General features: G+C 44.7%; 1 protein-coding gene across 1 annotated transcript in view; it reads right to left on the bottom strand.

Annotated features, from left to right (window-relative positions):
* The window catches only part of PAH (phenylalanine hydroxylase), a 120,880-nt gene that overhangs the window by 55,675 nt on the left and 48,662 nt on the right, over nt 1-16,543 (bottom strand). Inside the window, exon 4 of the mRNA XM_068276940.1 lies at nt 8,126-8,214. Within this exon, the coding sequence (XP_068133041.1) occupies nt 8,126-8,214 (89 nt within the window). The remainder of the gene's footprint in view (nt 1-8,125; nt 8,215-16,543) is intronic.

Genomic DNA, 16,543 nt, shown 5'->3' with positions numbered 1-16,543 from the left:
GCAATTCGACTGGGCATGCTCTCAATCAACTTCTGGGCCAAATTCTGACTGATAAAACCCATTATTTCATAATCACTTCTTTGAGTTTCTCAGAATTAGTTTGTTTTTGTTTGTCCACCCGCTTCTTGAGGAATGACCACAAGTTTTCATTGGGATTAAGATCTGGGGAGTTCCCAGACCATTGACCCAAAATTTCAACATTTTGGTCCCCGAGCCACTTAGTTATCAATTTTGCCTTATGACATGGTGCTCCATCGTGCTGGAAAATGCATTGTTCTTCACCAAACTGTTGTTGGATTGTTCAACAGCCCTTTTGAGAGCTAATCTTGTTCTTGTGATCTATTTTGTGTGTGTGTGTGTGTGTGTGTGTGTGTGTGTGTGTGTGTGTGTGTGTGTGTGTGTGGCCCACTGACACTTGTGTTGCATAGACAGCCTTGGTAATTCCTACTGTGTGTGCCACTGCCAGGCCCAGCACATTCAGTAACTACCTGTGTGTGTGACAGGTGCACATTGTAATACCCATCACTGTATATACCTACTACCTGTTGTTCACTTCAGTGCACCCACCTGCCTGCATGTCGTGTGACTGCCTACCCCAAGATTGAGTCACTCCCCACACAGCACCTCTGCCCGCAGGTCGCTTGACTGCCTTCTCCTCAACCACCAATAGGGTCCAGGACTCCAGGTGGATTCCTGAATTTTTAAGGCCACTGGTAGCAGCGGCCGCTATAATAATTTTTCTGGTGCGTGTACATTAGAGATATCGCAAACGGTTCGCCTGCGAACGGTTCCAGGCGAACCTTGGGGGTTCGCGTTCGCCTGCATTAGGCGAACTTTTGCGGAAGTTTGATTCGCCCCATAATGCTCTATTGAGCAAAACTTTGACCCTCCATATCACTGTCAACAGACACATTATTGCCAAACACACTGGTCTCACTGCTGGAGGCCCGCCCTCCCTCCCTCCCTCCCTCCTTCCCTCCTTCCAAGCAAGGTCCTTATACCATTTGACTCAGTTGTCTGCCTACACTAATTAGTTATGGGACAGCTGCTACACACTCTGCTAGGGAGATTTTAATTAGCCTCTTGTGGCTCCCCTCCTCCCACCTCCCTCCTACCCTTCTACCTGAGGGTCTCATCTGCCAGGGAATTATACTATTTCAAAAACCAGTTTACATCATACCATGGCTGGGAATCGAACCCAGATCTCACTGTGTGGTGGGCAAGTCACCCTAACCACTGTACCACTACAGTAGTAACTGAAGCTGGCCTAAAATTTACCATGTATGCTCAATGCAATAGAAACATTAGGTTGCTTAAAAAGAACCTTAACTGAGAGTGATATGGATGTTTCCTGTAAACAATACCAGTTGCCTGGCAGTCCAGCTGATCTTTGTGACTGCAATAGTGGCTGAATCAAACCCTGAAACAAGCATGCAGCTAATCCAGTCTGACTTCAGTCAGAGCACCTGATCTGCATGCTTGTTCAGGCGCTGTGGCTAAAAGTATTAGAGACACAGGATCAGCAGGCAATTCAGGCAACTGGTATTATTTTAAAAGGAAAAATCCATATCCTTCTCCGTTTAGGTTCCCTTTAAGTATTTGTAGCATAAAAGCCAACTCATATTGGCTGGGAATCGAACCCAGATCTTACTGTGTGGTGGGCAAGTCACCCTAACCACTGTACCACTACAGTAGTAACTGAAGCTGGCCTAAAATTTACCATTTATGCTCAATACAAGAGAAAAAGTAGACAAGACAAATAACATTTATATCACACTTTTCTCCTGGCGGACTCAAAGCACCATAGCTGCAGCCACTAGGGCATGCTCTATAGGCAGTAGCAGCGTTAGGAAGACTTGCCTAAGGTCTCCTACTGAATAGGTGCTGGCTTACTGAACAGACAGAGCTGAGATTAAATCTCCCTAGCAGAGTGTGTAGCAGCTGTCCCATAACTAATTAGTGTAGGCAGACAACTGAGTCAAATGGTATAAGGACCTTGCTTGGAGGAGGGAGAGAGGGTGGGTCCTCCAGCAGTCAGGGCCGGGCCGAGGCATAGGCTGGAGAGGCTCCAGCCTCAGGGCGCAGTGTAGGAGGGAGTGCACAATTCATTCAGCTGTCATTCCTAATTGTGTTTGAAGCAGAAAGAAATAAGAAAAGGGGATACATAGCAGTGACTGCAAGCCAGATAACTAGATATTAAGGTGTTGGGGAGGTTGTGGGCCCTGAAGCCCTCTTAGTCTAATAGCAATCAGTGTGTGACAGCTGGGGTGGAAGGGTTGGAGGGGCGCACTTTGGTGTCTCAGCCTTGGGTGCTGAAGGACCTTGTCCCAGCTCTGCCAGCAGTGATGTGTATTTCACTCAATCAGGTGTGCTTCCAGGTATTAGAGCTCTTGAAACATGTTTTCTATCATTTTTCCAGCCGGTAGAATTTTTTAAAATTTTCAAAGTTCGCCCCCCCATTGAAATCTATTGCGGTTCGCAAACTTTTTCGCGAACCGGACCTTTCGCGGAGGTTCCCGAACAGGGTTCGCGAACCTAAAATCGGAGGTTCGCGACATCTCTAGTGTACATGCTTGCCTAATTTTTCTGGCTGCACTGCAGCTGCAACAACAAAACAAAAGCCATGTACATGTGCCAATTCCCCTTCGTGATCATTACCTTGCCGCGGTGAAGGGGCTTGCGTATCACAATGAAGCAATGACCACCGGCTATACGAGTGTCTCGGGGGGGGGGGGGGGGGGGGGGGGGGCACACCCAAGATAATAAGGTCGTTGCTTCATTGAGGACAGACCAAATTTGATCAGCTGGACAGTCACTGTTGTTCAGTCATTGGGATACCACAGCCCATATGGGCTTGAAAACCGCCAAGGCCTGCACTCTCGTCATGGTGCGCACCAGTCCAGCACGGCCGTCACTACACAAACAGCTGTTTGCGGTGCATTACACAGTGAGTTTGGTGTGTCAGTGTGAAGCAGTACCCTAATTACACTCCCTAAATGATGTATACACATGCAAGATGTTTTAACCCCCCTGGCGGTATGAAAAATTCCGCCAGGGGGCAGCGCAGCAGTTTTTTTTTTTTTTTTTTTAAATCATGTAGCGAGCCCAGGGCTCGCTACATAATAGCCCCTGCCCGCTTCGATCGCTTTCGGCGATCTCCGATCAGGAAATCCCGTTCAAAGAACGGGATTTCCTGGAGGGCTTCCCCCGTCGCCATGGCGACGGGGCGGGATGACGTCGCCGACGTCAGCGACGTCGGGACGTCATTGTGAGTCCCGATCCACCCCTCGGCGCTGCCTGGCACTGATTGGCCAGGCAGTGCACGGGGTCTGGGGGGAGGGGGCCCGCGCGCCGCAACGGATAGCGGCGATCGGGCACGGGCCGGCGGCGATCAGTGTGCTGGCACAGCTAGCAAAGTGCTAGCTGCGTCCAGCAAAAAAAAAATTATGTAAATCGGCCCAGCAGGGCCTGAGCGGCACCCTCCGGCGGCTTACCCCGTGTCACACCGTGTCACACACGGGGTTACCGCTAAGGAGGTTAAAGCACTTTAGGCCTGCAATTTAGCATTCAATGTGATTTCTGCCCTTAAAACGCTGCTTTGCGTCAAATCCAGATTTTTACCTGGGACTTTTGGCGTCTATCCCACTCTGCCATGCTCCGCTCCAGGTTTTAGACCCCTTGAAACATCTTTTTCATCACTTTTCTGGCAAGCATGAGTTTTTCTAGTTTTCAAAGTTCGCCTCCCCATTGAAGTATATTGTGGTTCACAAAAGTTTGCGTGAATCGAACCTTTGCGGAAGTTCGCAAACCGAAAATCAGAGATTCGGGCCATCTCTAGTGGGTGCACGCAGAGATAAACAACTCCGTTCTCCATCCCCCTCCTCCTCCCCCTTCATCTTGCTTATCAGCTGAAGAATTTGCAACATACTTCACTGATAAACTTGACAAAATGAGAAGTGAAATCTCCACGCAACCCTCAAATCCCACCTCCACACCTCTCATTGACTGCTCTCTAACTGCCTTCTCTACACTCTCTGAACATTCTCTCTCCTCTATAATATCCAAAGCTAATCTAACCACTTGTTCTTTGGATCCTATTCCCTCCCATTTCATTCCGCAGCTATCCTCATCTCTCATGCCTGCACTAACATCGCTATTTAACCTGTCCCTCTCCACTGGCATCTTTCCGCCGCCACTCAAAAAGGCTGTTGTGACACCACTACTTAAAAAACCATCTCTAGATCCTACCACACTCGCCAACTACAGCCCAGTCTCACTTCTCCCATTTGTATCCAAACTAATTGAACGTCACATACATGCAGAATTAAGCCATTATTTATCAGCTAACTCCCTACTTGATCAGTTCCAGTCCTGCTTTCGCTCCAACCACTCCACGGAAACGGCCCTTACCAAAGTGGCCAATGACCTCCTTACAGCCAAATCCAAAGGTCAATTGTCCATACTCATCCTTCTTGACCTGTCATCAGAATTTGATACGGTTGACCACACCTTACTCTTACGAATACTTTCAAATGTAGGAATAAAGGGCCTTGCTCTCACATGGTTATCTTCCTACCTCTCTGGAAGGTCCTTCACAGTCTCCTACTCAGATCAGATCTCTTCTCCTCATGCTTTGTCTGTCGGGGTTCCTCAAGGCTCTGTCCTTGGTCCCCTCCTCTTTCCCATCTACATGCACGGTCTTGGTGACTTAATCAACTCATTCGGTTTTCAATACAATCTGTATGCAGACGATACAACTGTACCTCTCAGACCCAGACCTTAACTCCCTCCTCAAACGTGTTCCTGACTGCTTGTCTGCTATATCCTCCTTCATGTCCTCTCGCTTCCTAAAACTTAATATGAGTAAAACGGAACTAATAATTTTTCTACCGTCTCTGGCCACCTCTCTGACTGAAGTAACTATAAATGTTAATAACACTCCCATCACTTCAGTTCCCAAAGCATGGTGCTTGGGGGTAATATTCAACTCTTCTCTCTCTTTTATTCCTCATCTTAACTCCATAACCAGCTCCTGCCATCTCCAACTCAAAAATATATCTCGCATCCGTCCCTTTCTCACTCAAGACACAACCAAAATGTTAATACATGCTCTTATAATTTCTTGTCTGGACTACTGCAATGTACTACTTTGTGGACTACCTTCTAACAAACTGGCCCCGCTCCAGTCGGTACTGAACTCAGCTGCTCGTCTCATTCATCTTTCTTCTCGATCTTCCTCAGCTGACCCTCTCTGTCAAGCTCTTCACTGGCTACCAATTAACCAGAGGATCCAGTTCAAACTCCTAACCCTAATCTACAAAGCTCTCCACAATCTCTCTCCCCGGTACATATCATCACTCATTTCCAGATACAAACCCAATCGCAATCTCAGATCTGCACACGATCTTCTGTTGTCCTCCTCTAGAATCACCTCCTCCTAGATATACTGCAACTTCCCAAACACAGAGGAGGACTGGCTATGCCACACCTTCAGAAATATTACTGGGCATCCCTCTTGGTCAGTGTGCGATGGTGGTTTTCGCAGGATAGCTCCAACCCAGCTATAAACGTAGAAGCAGCAGTGCTAGGATCCTATGAACAGCTAACAAACTTTCCGTACAGAGGTCCGAAATCACATACTAAAGCTACTGTGGCTATGGCGACCACCTGGAGGGCGTGGAGGGCGGCCAGAGCTCCACTCCTGGGTTCAAATAATCTCTCCCCTTATACACCACTATGGGGAAACCCACATATGCAACACTTTTCCACCATCCCAGACCCGGTCATTTGGGCTAAGTATGGCATTAAGACTATCGTAAATATCCAGAGTGACAGATCCCTACTCACGTTTGCTGACCTGAAGGATCAATATAACCTTCCTAATAAATACCTATTTAGATACCTACAGCTATGGCACGCCCATAAATCCCAGTTCGGGTCGCAACCCCCTGACTTAAAAACAGATAGACTAGAACATCTTCTGATGACCAAAGATCTTCTCTAACCTCTATCAGCCATATACACAGAACTAATAAGCATAAATAATCATAGGCTTGATAGGTGCTACCGGAAGTGGTTAACAGACGTTCCTGAAATGGACACCAAAGACTGGGACACGATACTAATGGACATTCCTACAGCAGTAATATCAGCTAGGGATCAACTAATACAAACCAAATTCTTGCATAGAGTGTACTATACTCCAGAAAGAATGCATAGAATGATTAGAGTCAATTCTGATAGATGCTGGAGGTGTATTACCGACTTAGGAGATTTTGTGCACATATTCTGGACGTGTCCCAAGATTATTCCATTTTGGGAAAACGTTTTAGCATTGATTAATGAATTACTGCAACTAACTTTACCCTTCACAATATCAGTGATGCTTTTAGGTCACTTTAAGGATATCACCATCTCAAGGAATAGGCAGACTCTGATTAGGATACTATGCTTACAGGCGAAAAAAGAAATACTAAAGTTATGGAAGCAGCCCTCTGTCCCAACCATAGGTACCTGGGTGAAAGCAATTAATAATCAGCTACCTTTATACAGGATCACGTATCTGAATAGACGTAGCCCTAAGAAATTCGCCAAAGTGTGGGGCATCTGGGAATCTAAAATAATGGATCCTACAGATCCTAACTTCATTCCCATTCTAGAATGAGACCCAGGCTACTGTGGCGCTGAGGGGGACTGGGGGGCCTGGGGGGGGGGGGGGATGGACAGCTTTCTCTTCTCATCTTTTATCTTCCTTGACCTTCTGATCATTGTTCTTCCTTCTTCCTTTTTCTTAATTATTTCCTTTTCGCACAATAAAGAAATGTAGAATTATTACAATCTACGATGTATTGTGTCACTGAATTGATTAATACCATGGGTCAAATATGAAGTTATAATTAACTATGATATATGCACGGCTGATATCTGGAACTGTATAAGCTCATGGTTTATTGGATGAACAAATCATTGTGCAACTGTACTTGCTATCTTCTGTGTCTTGTATAAAATCAATAAAGTTTAACTGTTAAAAAAAAAGAATCACCTCCTCACATTCCCGCTTACAAGATTTTGCACGCGCTTCACCCCTTCTCTGGAATCCCCTCCCACAACACATCCGTCACTCGCCAACCTTTGTTACTTTTAAACGCTCTCTAAAAACTCATTTGTTCCAACAAGCATATGCGCTACCCTAGGCCACTTCCCTTTGTTCTAAGACCAAATTGCACTCCTACTAGGTATCCTAAAACACAATGCCTTTATATATTTTATCGTATACTACCCCTTCTCTTGTTTCCCCCCATTCCCTTTAGATTGTAAGCTCGCAAGGGCAGGGCTCTCTCCCCCTTTTGTGTCTTGGAAATCATTATACATTTTATTCATCGTGTTACATTTATCAATGTCATTACCACTTCTGTATTTTGTACTCTGTATGCTGTATCATTTTTTTATATTTTGTCACTAATTATGTATCTTGTATATTAGTGTACACCATTGTCTGTATTATGCACCTCATGTTTGTTTCTTACTTTGTACAGCACCACGGAATATGTTGGCGCTTTATAAATCAATAATAATAATAATGTAAACATATAACTTAGCTGTTTTCCTTTTATCTTTTCTGCCTGAAGGAATTACAATCAATTACAACGAAACTTTTTTCCTGGTAGAAAAAATCTTTTGAGTGCACACGATGGATAAAAAAGGTCAATAGTTCATAGATTGTGGCTCTAAACTTAGCCAGTCTGTGTGAAAGACTGCCATTCATGCCACAACAATAAAAAAAAAACAATGAAACCTACTTTTTAAGCTTTTAAACAGAAAATAAAATTGTGGGATTCTAAATATTTTTAGGAGTAGGAGGATAGATTCAATTGTCTATTTCATTAGGTCATTTTCAGCTCAGGTTTGCTTTAATTTCTATGCAATTTACTTATATATTTACAATCTTTATCACTGTAATCAGCATGTCATGACAAAAATTCTGTGGGTTTTTTTTCTTCAGATCTTACTTGTAAGAGAAAATCACCCTGTTTTCATAAACCTGCCCCTTAGATATGACTAAAATTCTACATCAATAAAAAATATGCAACATTATCAAAAGTATTTTTTAAACAAATCTACTTACAGGGTGATCCGCATCCAGCTCTGATCCATAGCTTAGAATCTGGTTGGCAAATTTGTCCAGATCTTGAATGGTCCTTGGAAACCATGGGACTGAATTAAATGACACAAAAGGTGACACAAAACCACAAAGCAAGACAACATAAGTGTAGCAACAAAGAAGAATATATTTTAAATCTGCAAATGAGAAAACAAGATTAGAGATGGCCCGAACCTCCGATTTTCGGTTTGTGAACCGCGAACGCGAACTTCCGCAAAAGTTCGGATCGCGCAAACTTCCGCGAATCGCAATAAACTTCAATGGGGAGGCGAACTTTGAAAACTAGAAACACTTATGCTGGCCAGAAAAGTGATGGAAAAGATGTTTCAAGGGGTCTAACATCTGAGTTTTTGCATGGATGAGTGGGATAGACGCCAAAAGTCCTGGGGAAAAATCTGGATTTGACACAAAGCAGCGTTTTAAGGGCAGAAATCACATTGAATGCTAAATTGCAGGCCTAAAGTGCTTTAAAACATCTTGCATGTGTATACATCAATCAGGGAGTGTAATTAGAGTACTGCTTCACACTGACACACCAAACTCACTGTGTAACGCACTGCAAACAGCTGTTTGTGTTGTGACGGCCCCGCTGGACTGGTTGCTCTTCCTCAGTGATATCAGGTAATGTCTGACCGCCTTATCAACTTTCGATGGTTCTTTCTCTACCATTGTTAAAGCTTACATCAATTTTTTGAAATTACATTTTCTGCTGGCTGTTCATTACCTGTAACGAAAATCTGTTATGGAGGGCAAGTCTGCCATTGTGACCATGGGTAATGGCCGGGGAATCAGGGTTCGATTCCGGTCCGGAGTGGGAGCCTGAGAAACGGCTACCACCGCCACACATCCAAGTAAGGACCCATTTGCTGTATAAGTAATGTACCTTCCCTGACCGTGCTTTGCAGATCAGGCATCTGTGGTCAGATGAACCCTTGACCCAGTGCAAGATGAACCAAATCGAAAGCATTTGCCAAGAATGTGTTATGGAGGGCAAGTCTGCCATTCGTTCAACTGTGTGAAACTTTCGAAGGTACTTTCTCAGAACAATGGTGACCACGGGTAATGGCCGGGGAATCCTGGTTTGATTCCGGTCCGGAGTGGGAGCCTAAGAACCGGCTACCACCACACATCCAAGGAAGGCAGCAGGCATGCTGTTGGCAAAGGAGCAGGAACGGCTACCACCACACATCCAAGGAAGGCAGCAGGTATGCTGTGGGCAAAGGAGCAGGAACGGCTACCACCACACATCCAAGGAAGGCAGCAGGCACTCTGTGGGCAAAGGAGCAGGATGGCTACCACACATCCAGGGAAGGCAGCAGGCTTGGCATGCACATCCCGAGGTAGTGACCAAAAATAACAATACAGGAGGACTTTCGAGGCCCTGCTGTACATGAGCTGAATCAACTTTAAATCCTTTAACGAGAATCTGTTATGGAGGGCAAGTCTGCCATCCATTCAAGTGAAAGGTATGCACTGACTGCCAGGTCAGGGGCAAACACAGGATTTTTAAGGGGGGGGATTCTTGAAAGGTCCAGAAGCACTTATGTCCCTGAGTGCTTCTGAATACAGGTGGGTCCATACTGCCCATGCACAAAAGTGCGCTGGCGTATTACGGAGCTGCCTATCTTTGGAAGTACTCAAGGACACAAGTGTTTCTGAGGGCTTCTGGAAGCAGCAAATTTGAACAGGGGACAGCGCTGGAACAACTCCCCGAGAGAGGAACGGGAGATAGACTTAGTTTGGACAATTCAGTGGAATATGTCACATGTCACATAGCGCAAGCGATACCCATATAATGCAGGGATATATGCATCTGCGGAAGATGGCGACGCTATATAAATACTAAATAATAATAATTTGCCTCACCAGGATTGCACTTTTATTTAGCTTTCCTGTATGACAAGAAGACACAGCCAGCCAGCACTAGGGGAAGAGGGAAACAAAGGTGAATGAGGGAGGGCTGGTGCACACCAAGAGGGCTTCTGAGCGTTTTTCAAATCAACATTGATTTGAAAAGCGCTTGGCTAATGTTACCCTATGTGGGTGTTCCCACAGCAGCGTTGTGATTTTTTCAAAATCGCAGGTATACCGCATGCAGCATTTTTTTGAGTGATTCATTCTGAAATCGCTCTGAAAATCGCACTCACTAATTGCTAGCGATTGCTATTGTGATTTTGGCGTGCACTAGCCCAGCACTAGCCCAGAGAGAAGAGGAGTGGAGAGAAATTGAGAATAGCCTGAGATGGAGCATTATCTGTATTGCAGTCCCACATCACACAGAGGCTACTTGCCTGTAATATGACTCCTGTCCCTGCCAGTCTCACACAAGTCAGAAAGCAGCCCTCCTGGAGTCTAGGGACTGACAAAAAATGTTCAGCTTGTTTAACAAGATGCAGTCATTATGACATAGGGTAGAGACAGATTTTTGCCCATGGACCCTCCAGGCAAGCTCTGCATCATGCTGTGTATATATACCAGCTTGCCTGCCCTTTAATTGCAGTTTTATCAGCTAGCCTAGTATTTTGCATTGCCTTACAACAACAAACCTGAATACACCAGACACCAGCCCTAAATCACTGAATGAAAGGGGGCCTGGGGGGAGATTGCCCCCCAGGTGGAGTGGAGAGACTGAGATAGAGCAGATAGCGTATCTGTATTGCAGTCCCACATCACACAGAGGCTACTTGCATGTACTGTGTCTCCTGTCCCTGCCAGCCAAATCCAAAAAAGCTTTATTGGCAGGACCAAATACATTTAGCATTGCCAAAGCAAAAACAAAACATTAACAACATGGTGGGGAGGATTGTGGGAATAGGGGAATTATATAGGTATACCGTCCATAGGGGTATGGAGAATGTAAGGGATGGTCAGCCTCTCACACAAGCTGCAGGCAGCCCTCCTGGAGTTTAGGGACTGTCAAAAACGTTTCAATCTGTGACATACCTTATGTAGCTGTCTACATGCAGTCTTTACAATAGGGAAAGAGCTGAGTTTTTCCCACAGACCCTGCAGGCAAGCCTCTGTATATTTACCAGCTTGTCTGCTTCAGCGATTTCAGGGAATTTTTTTTAAAGGTACAGGAGTCTCAGGGGGGTGTTCCATACATCCAGAACCCCCGTCTGGATACGCCAGTGCAGGTATAATACAATGTGCAGTCAAAGATGCAGTGAAAGGTATGCAGTGACTGCAAACAGCTGTTTGTGTAGTGATGGCCGTGCTGGACTGGTGCGCACCATGATGAGAGTGCAGGTTATGGCGGCTTTCCAGCCCATATGGTCGCCGGGCTGAGGTAGCTGAATGACTGAACAGTGATTGTCCAGCTGATCAAATTTGGTCTGTCCACAATGAAGCAACAACCTTATTATTGTGGGAGTGCCCCCCCCCCCCCCCCCCCCCCGAGACACTGACATAGCCGGCGGTCATTGCTTCATTGTGATACGCAAGCCCCTTCACTGCGGCAAGGTAATGATCACGAAGGGGAATGGGCACATGTGCATGCCTTTTGTTTTGTTGTTGCAGCTGAAGTGCAGCCAGAAAAATTAGGCAGGCATGTACACGCACCAGAAAAATTATTATAGCGGCCGCTGCTAGCAGCGGCCTTAAAAATTCAGGAATCCACCTGGAGTCCTGGACCCCGTTGGTGGTGGCGGAGAAAGCAGTCAACCAGCCTGCGGGCAGAGATGCTGTGTGGGGAGCGACTTAGTCTTGGGGCAGGCAGTCACACAGCGTGCAGGCAGAGATGCTGTGTGTGGGGACTGACTTAGTCTTCGGGCAGGCCTGAGCGTGCTTTGCAGACCAGGCATCCGGGGTCAGATGGACCCTTGACCCAACGCTGTGTGCCAGAGATGTCACCACTTCAACATCACGGTACAGTTTAGGCATCGCCTTTTTTGAGAAAAAATTGTGGCCTGGTATCTTCCACTGCGGTGTGTGGCTTTGCTTTTGTGTGCTGCTTTTCCTCAGGTGGTCATCCCATTGCAGTTTGTGCTTTGTAATCATGTGCCTTTGTAAGGTAGCTGTCCCTACGTGGGTCTTGGTCTTTCCACGGCTCAATTTTCGGTGGCAGAGAGTACAGATGACATTGCTCTCATCTGAGGCAGACACACAAAAAAATGTCCACACTGCTGAGCCCTGGGGTGATGGCACTTTGGTGGTGGCAGCCGACTGAGTGTTAAGTGTGGTGCCAGAATCAGAGCAGGAGGAGGAAGATATGTCACGCTTCCGTGCGGAAGCAGAGAAAGATGAGGTGTTCTGTGTTCAATAGTCAACTACGCCCTGATTGATGACACGTGCCTTGTTCTGAACACTGTACTTTGGTCGAGGGCCGCACGAAATCACGACAGCGCGACCTCGAACAGACCTGCCAGGTGGCCTGCCTCTGGCTCTGCCTTTTGTTTTTTCCATATTGGGGGGGATGAAGTGAAAGGTATGCACTGACTTGTATTTTGTAGTAATAAACAGACTTTTTCAGGGAGATTAAAAATAAAATCGGCTGAATTTCTGCTTTTGCTTTAGAGCATAATTGAATGCATTGAACTTAATGGAAAAGAAATCTACAGGGTGGGCCATTTATATGGATACACCTTAATAAAATGGGAATGGTTGGTGATATTAACTTCCTGTTTGTGGCACATTAGTATATGTGAGGGGGGGAAACTTTTCAAAATGGGTAGTGACCATGGCAGCCATTTTGAAGTTGGCCATTTTGAATCCAACTTTTGTTTTTTAAATAGGAAGAGGGTCATGTGACACATCAAACTTATTGGTAATTTCACAAGAAAAACAATGGTGTGCTTGGTTTTAACGTACCTTTATTCTTTCATGAGTTATTTACAAGTTTCTCTTTGTTTACAGCCATTGACATGTCCCCGAGATTACACGTGAGGAGTGGATAGAAATTGTGTTGATGTCTGGTGAATGCAGTAACCGGGTCATTGCAGCAGATTTCAATGCAAGACACCCTACCAGACCACCCATCTCCCATGCTACAGTTAGCAAACTGCTTGTTAGATTGGCGCACTGAATTTGCAGAATGGGCAAAACAAAAGTTGGAACAGGGCCCTCAGTTTACGCAGAAGATTTTGTTCAGTGATGAGGCAAACTTTTATGTGAATGGTGAAGTTAACAAACAAAACCACCGCTATTGGTGTGACACTAACCGACATTGGATAGATCCCTCCAACACTGTTGGAACAAAAAAATGTATGGTATAGTGTGGTATATGGGGTACAAAGATAGTGGGGCCATTCTTCATCAATGGAAACCTCAAGGCCACTGGATATGCAAAATTGCTACATGTGATGTGTTTCCCTCTTTATGCACTGAAGCTGGCACGTTCCCTGAGTTTTTCCAGCAAGATGGTGCACCACCACATTATGGGTGTCAGGTGCGAGCATTCCTAGATGAACAGTTTCCTGGAAAGTGGATTGGTCGTCGTGGGCCAGTTGAATGGCCTCCAAGGTCTCCCGATCTGACCCCCTTAGACTTTTATCTTTGGGGTCATCTGAAGGCAATTGTCTATGCTGTGAAGATACGAGATGTGCAGCACCTGAAACTACGGATACTGGAAGCCTGTGCTAGCATTTCTCCTGCAGTGTTGCTATCAGTGTGTGAAGAGTGGGAGAAGAGGGTTGCATTGACAATCCAACACAATGGGCAGCATATTGAACACATTTTATAACTGGTCAGAAACTTATAAATAACTCATGAAAGAATAAAGTTACGTTAAAACCAAGCACACCATTGTTTTTCACATGTGTCACATGACCCTCTTCCTATTGAAAAAACAAAAGTTGGATTCAAAATGGCCGACTTCAAAATGGCCACCATGGTCACCACCCATCTTGAAAAGTTTCCCCCCTCATATATACTAATGTGCCACAAACAGGAAGTTAATATCTCCAACCATTCCCATTTCATTAAGGTGTATCCATATAAATGGCCCACCCTGTACATTCAAAAGAGTGCCAAAGAGCCTGAAAACTCTTTTTGGGGCACCGTTTAGAACAACCATTGCCAACTATCAGCGGCACTCTTCGGATTTGGCCCACGTTAGCTGCAACTGAAAGAAGTATTGTCAATTAAAAATTAATACATTTGCCACAGACACCTTACGGATGTAACTTAGTGCACATTTTTAAGATCATATTGATCAAAGTACTGTATATTCTTGGGTATAAGACTACTTTTTAACCCATAAAATCTTCTCAAAAGTTAGAGGTCGTCTTATACGCCAGGTGTCATTGATGCCGGGTGATACGCCCTATCCTGTTACCGACTCTACTGCAGGCGCACAAGTGCAAGATCTGAGAGACAGAGAAGAAGGTAAATAGGATACAAGGGTGCAGTGCAGTTTCTAGGCTAAAATGAACCCAGGGTGAGGGTGTAAAAATTGTGCCCCCCCCCCGCGGTATAGGTAGCCAGCTATAGGTCCCCCCCCCGGGTATAGGTGGCCAGGCATAGGTGAGCCAGTAAAGTTGCCCCCAGTATAGGTTAGCCAGGTAGTTGCCTGCAGTATAGGTAGCCAGTATAGTTTCCCCCAGTATATGTTAGATAGGCAGGCACCCCCCCTAGAAACGGCCCTGCAAGGGTGGGCCAGAAGGGTAAAAGAGGCGTGTTTTATAGGCACAGGGCAATCTATTCTTTCATACCGCTCTGATAAACAGGGAGACAAGGAGAGCTGACCAATACGCTTAGGGAGAGGGAGAGTTGACCAATCCAACCAGTCAATTCCCTGTATAATGTTATATACTGGGTACCACATACAGTACAGCACCAGTATCTGTTCATACATAGCACCAGTATATGATGTTTGTTTGTTTTTTATTTGGTGTGTTGAAAGAGGGGTAGTCTTATACAGCGAGTATATCCCGAACTCTATATTTTAACTGGAAAAGTTGGAGGATCGTCTTATATGCCCAGTCATCTTATACGCCGGAATATATATGGTAATTGCAGTAATCTTGCCACCAGGAGCCCGCTTCCTAGTATGAAAGACTTAAAAGGAGTTTAAGTCTCTTTTGGGTTTTATTTTTATCTGTGTACCTAAAGGGAAGATCTTCATTTACCACCTTCTCTGAAGACCTCCAGGAGTTTAATATGAAACCTACTAGTCTCAGGAACCCACAATAGCGATACAAACTAAAACGATTTTCATTTTTTTATCTTTACAAAAGTTGCTGGCGGTTACATTTTTGAGCCACACCAGCTCTCATCTCCAGCTATAGGGGCTACAAATGAACATAATTGAACCCCATGAGCATAGGAGTGCTCATCTGTTCTGCTTGCAAGCATCTTATGTTTGTCATCTGATTGCTGCAATAACTGAGCAATTCAATTTAGGGGTCTCTCTCAGACCCCTTATTTATTGGCCATTAGTGTAAAATAGCAAACACGCTCTTCTTATGTTTTATAACTTTAATGCTGACTGTATTGATGGAGGCCTGAGGTTCTTCTTCAAATTTACTTCACAGTTCTTTGACATCGTGATTGCAGAGTCTTTTAGATCACTGGGAGTTGTTTGAAGTCCTCACTGAACTGATTAAAAAGCTGCAGGCTCTCCATCTTATTTTTTAATTTTCCACAACCCAGCTGCGCAATTTCCAATCACCTCTAATGGGAATGCAATAGGGAACCCAACCGGTCACTTGTACACTGCACATCAAGAATATTCACTCCCAAACAAGGATCCACACGTTTATTTTCTCCGGCAACAACTCTTTAACAGGCATGTGACTCTGGCCGCGGAATCAAAGCAGCACGCCTCCAGCCAGTCTGCCACACTGGCAGAAATGTAAGATGCTATAGTTTGCAATAATTAAAAGTATTTTTTTTTTTACCTTATAACCAAGTCAAAAGCATACTAACAGCATTGAATTTAACAAAAAAAGTTCCAAGAAAAATAAGAAGATCCTTTTGTAAAAATGTAATTGCTAATAAAATATTTATGTTTGTTTGGTTTAAGAAAATGATGATTCCTTTTAAATTAGCCGTGATTGAATCTCTTTAAACGCCCTAAACCGTTTGACAACATGCACATATTGGCTGATGCAGCAAAAATTAAGCTTACTCACTTGAAATTATATTGTTCTGTTGTAACATGGATTCTGAGGAGTGCAAAGCATCATGAAGCAAAAAAGCAGAGCTGGTTCCTAGAGTCAAGTACATAAAGAAGAGAGAAAGGGACATAAAATGCACACACAATGCAAAGTATAAAGCAAACAGACAGGAATCAAAAGGAAGAAGATGATAATTAACAATGTGCACACATATAAAACACATAAATATATAATATGCATATCCAAGCATACACATATTATATCATACATGAAGGCACAAAACAATTAAACAAACAGCAGAAGAACGCAATTTAATTTTTACAGA

The sequence above is a fragment of the Hyperolius riggenbachi genome, chromosome 3 (genome assembly GCF_040937935.1).
Source record: "Hyperolius riggenbachi isolate aHypRig1 chromosome 3, aHypRig1.pri, whole genome shotgun sequence".
Taxonomy (NCBI): Eukaryota; Metazoa; Chordata; class Amphibia; order Anura; family Hyperoliidae; genus Hyperolius; species Hyperolius riggenbachi.
The sequence above is the reverse complement of the archived record's forward strand: the minus strand, read 5'-3'. Positions and strand labels throughout refer to the sequence as shown.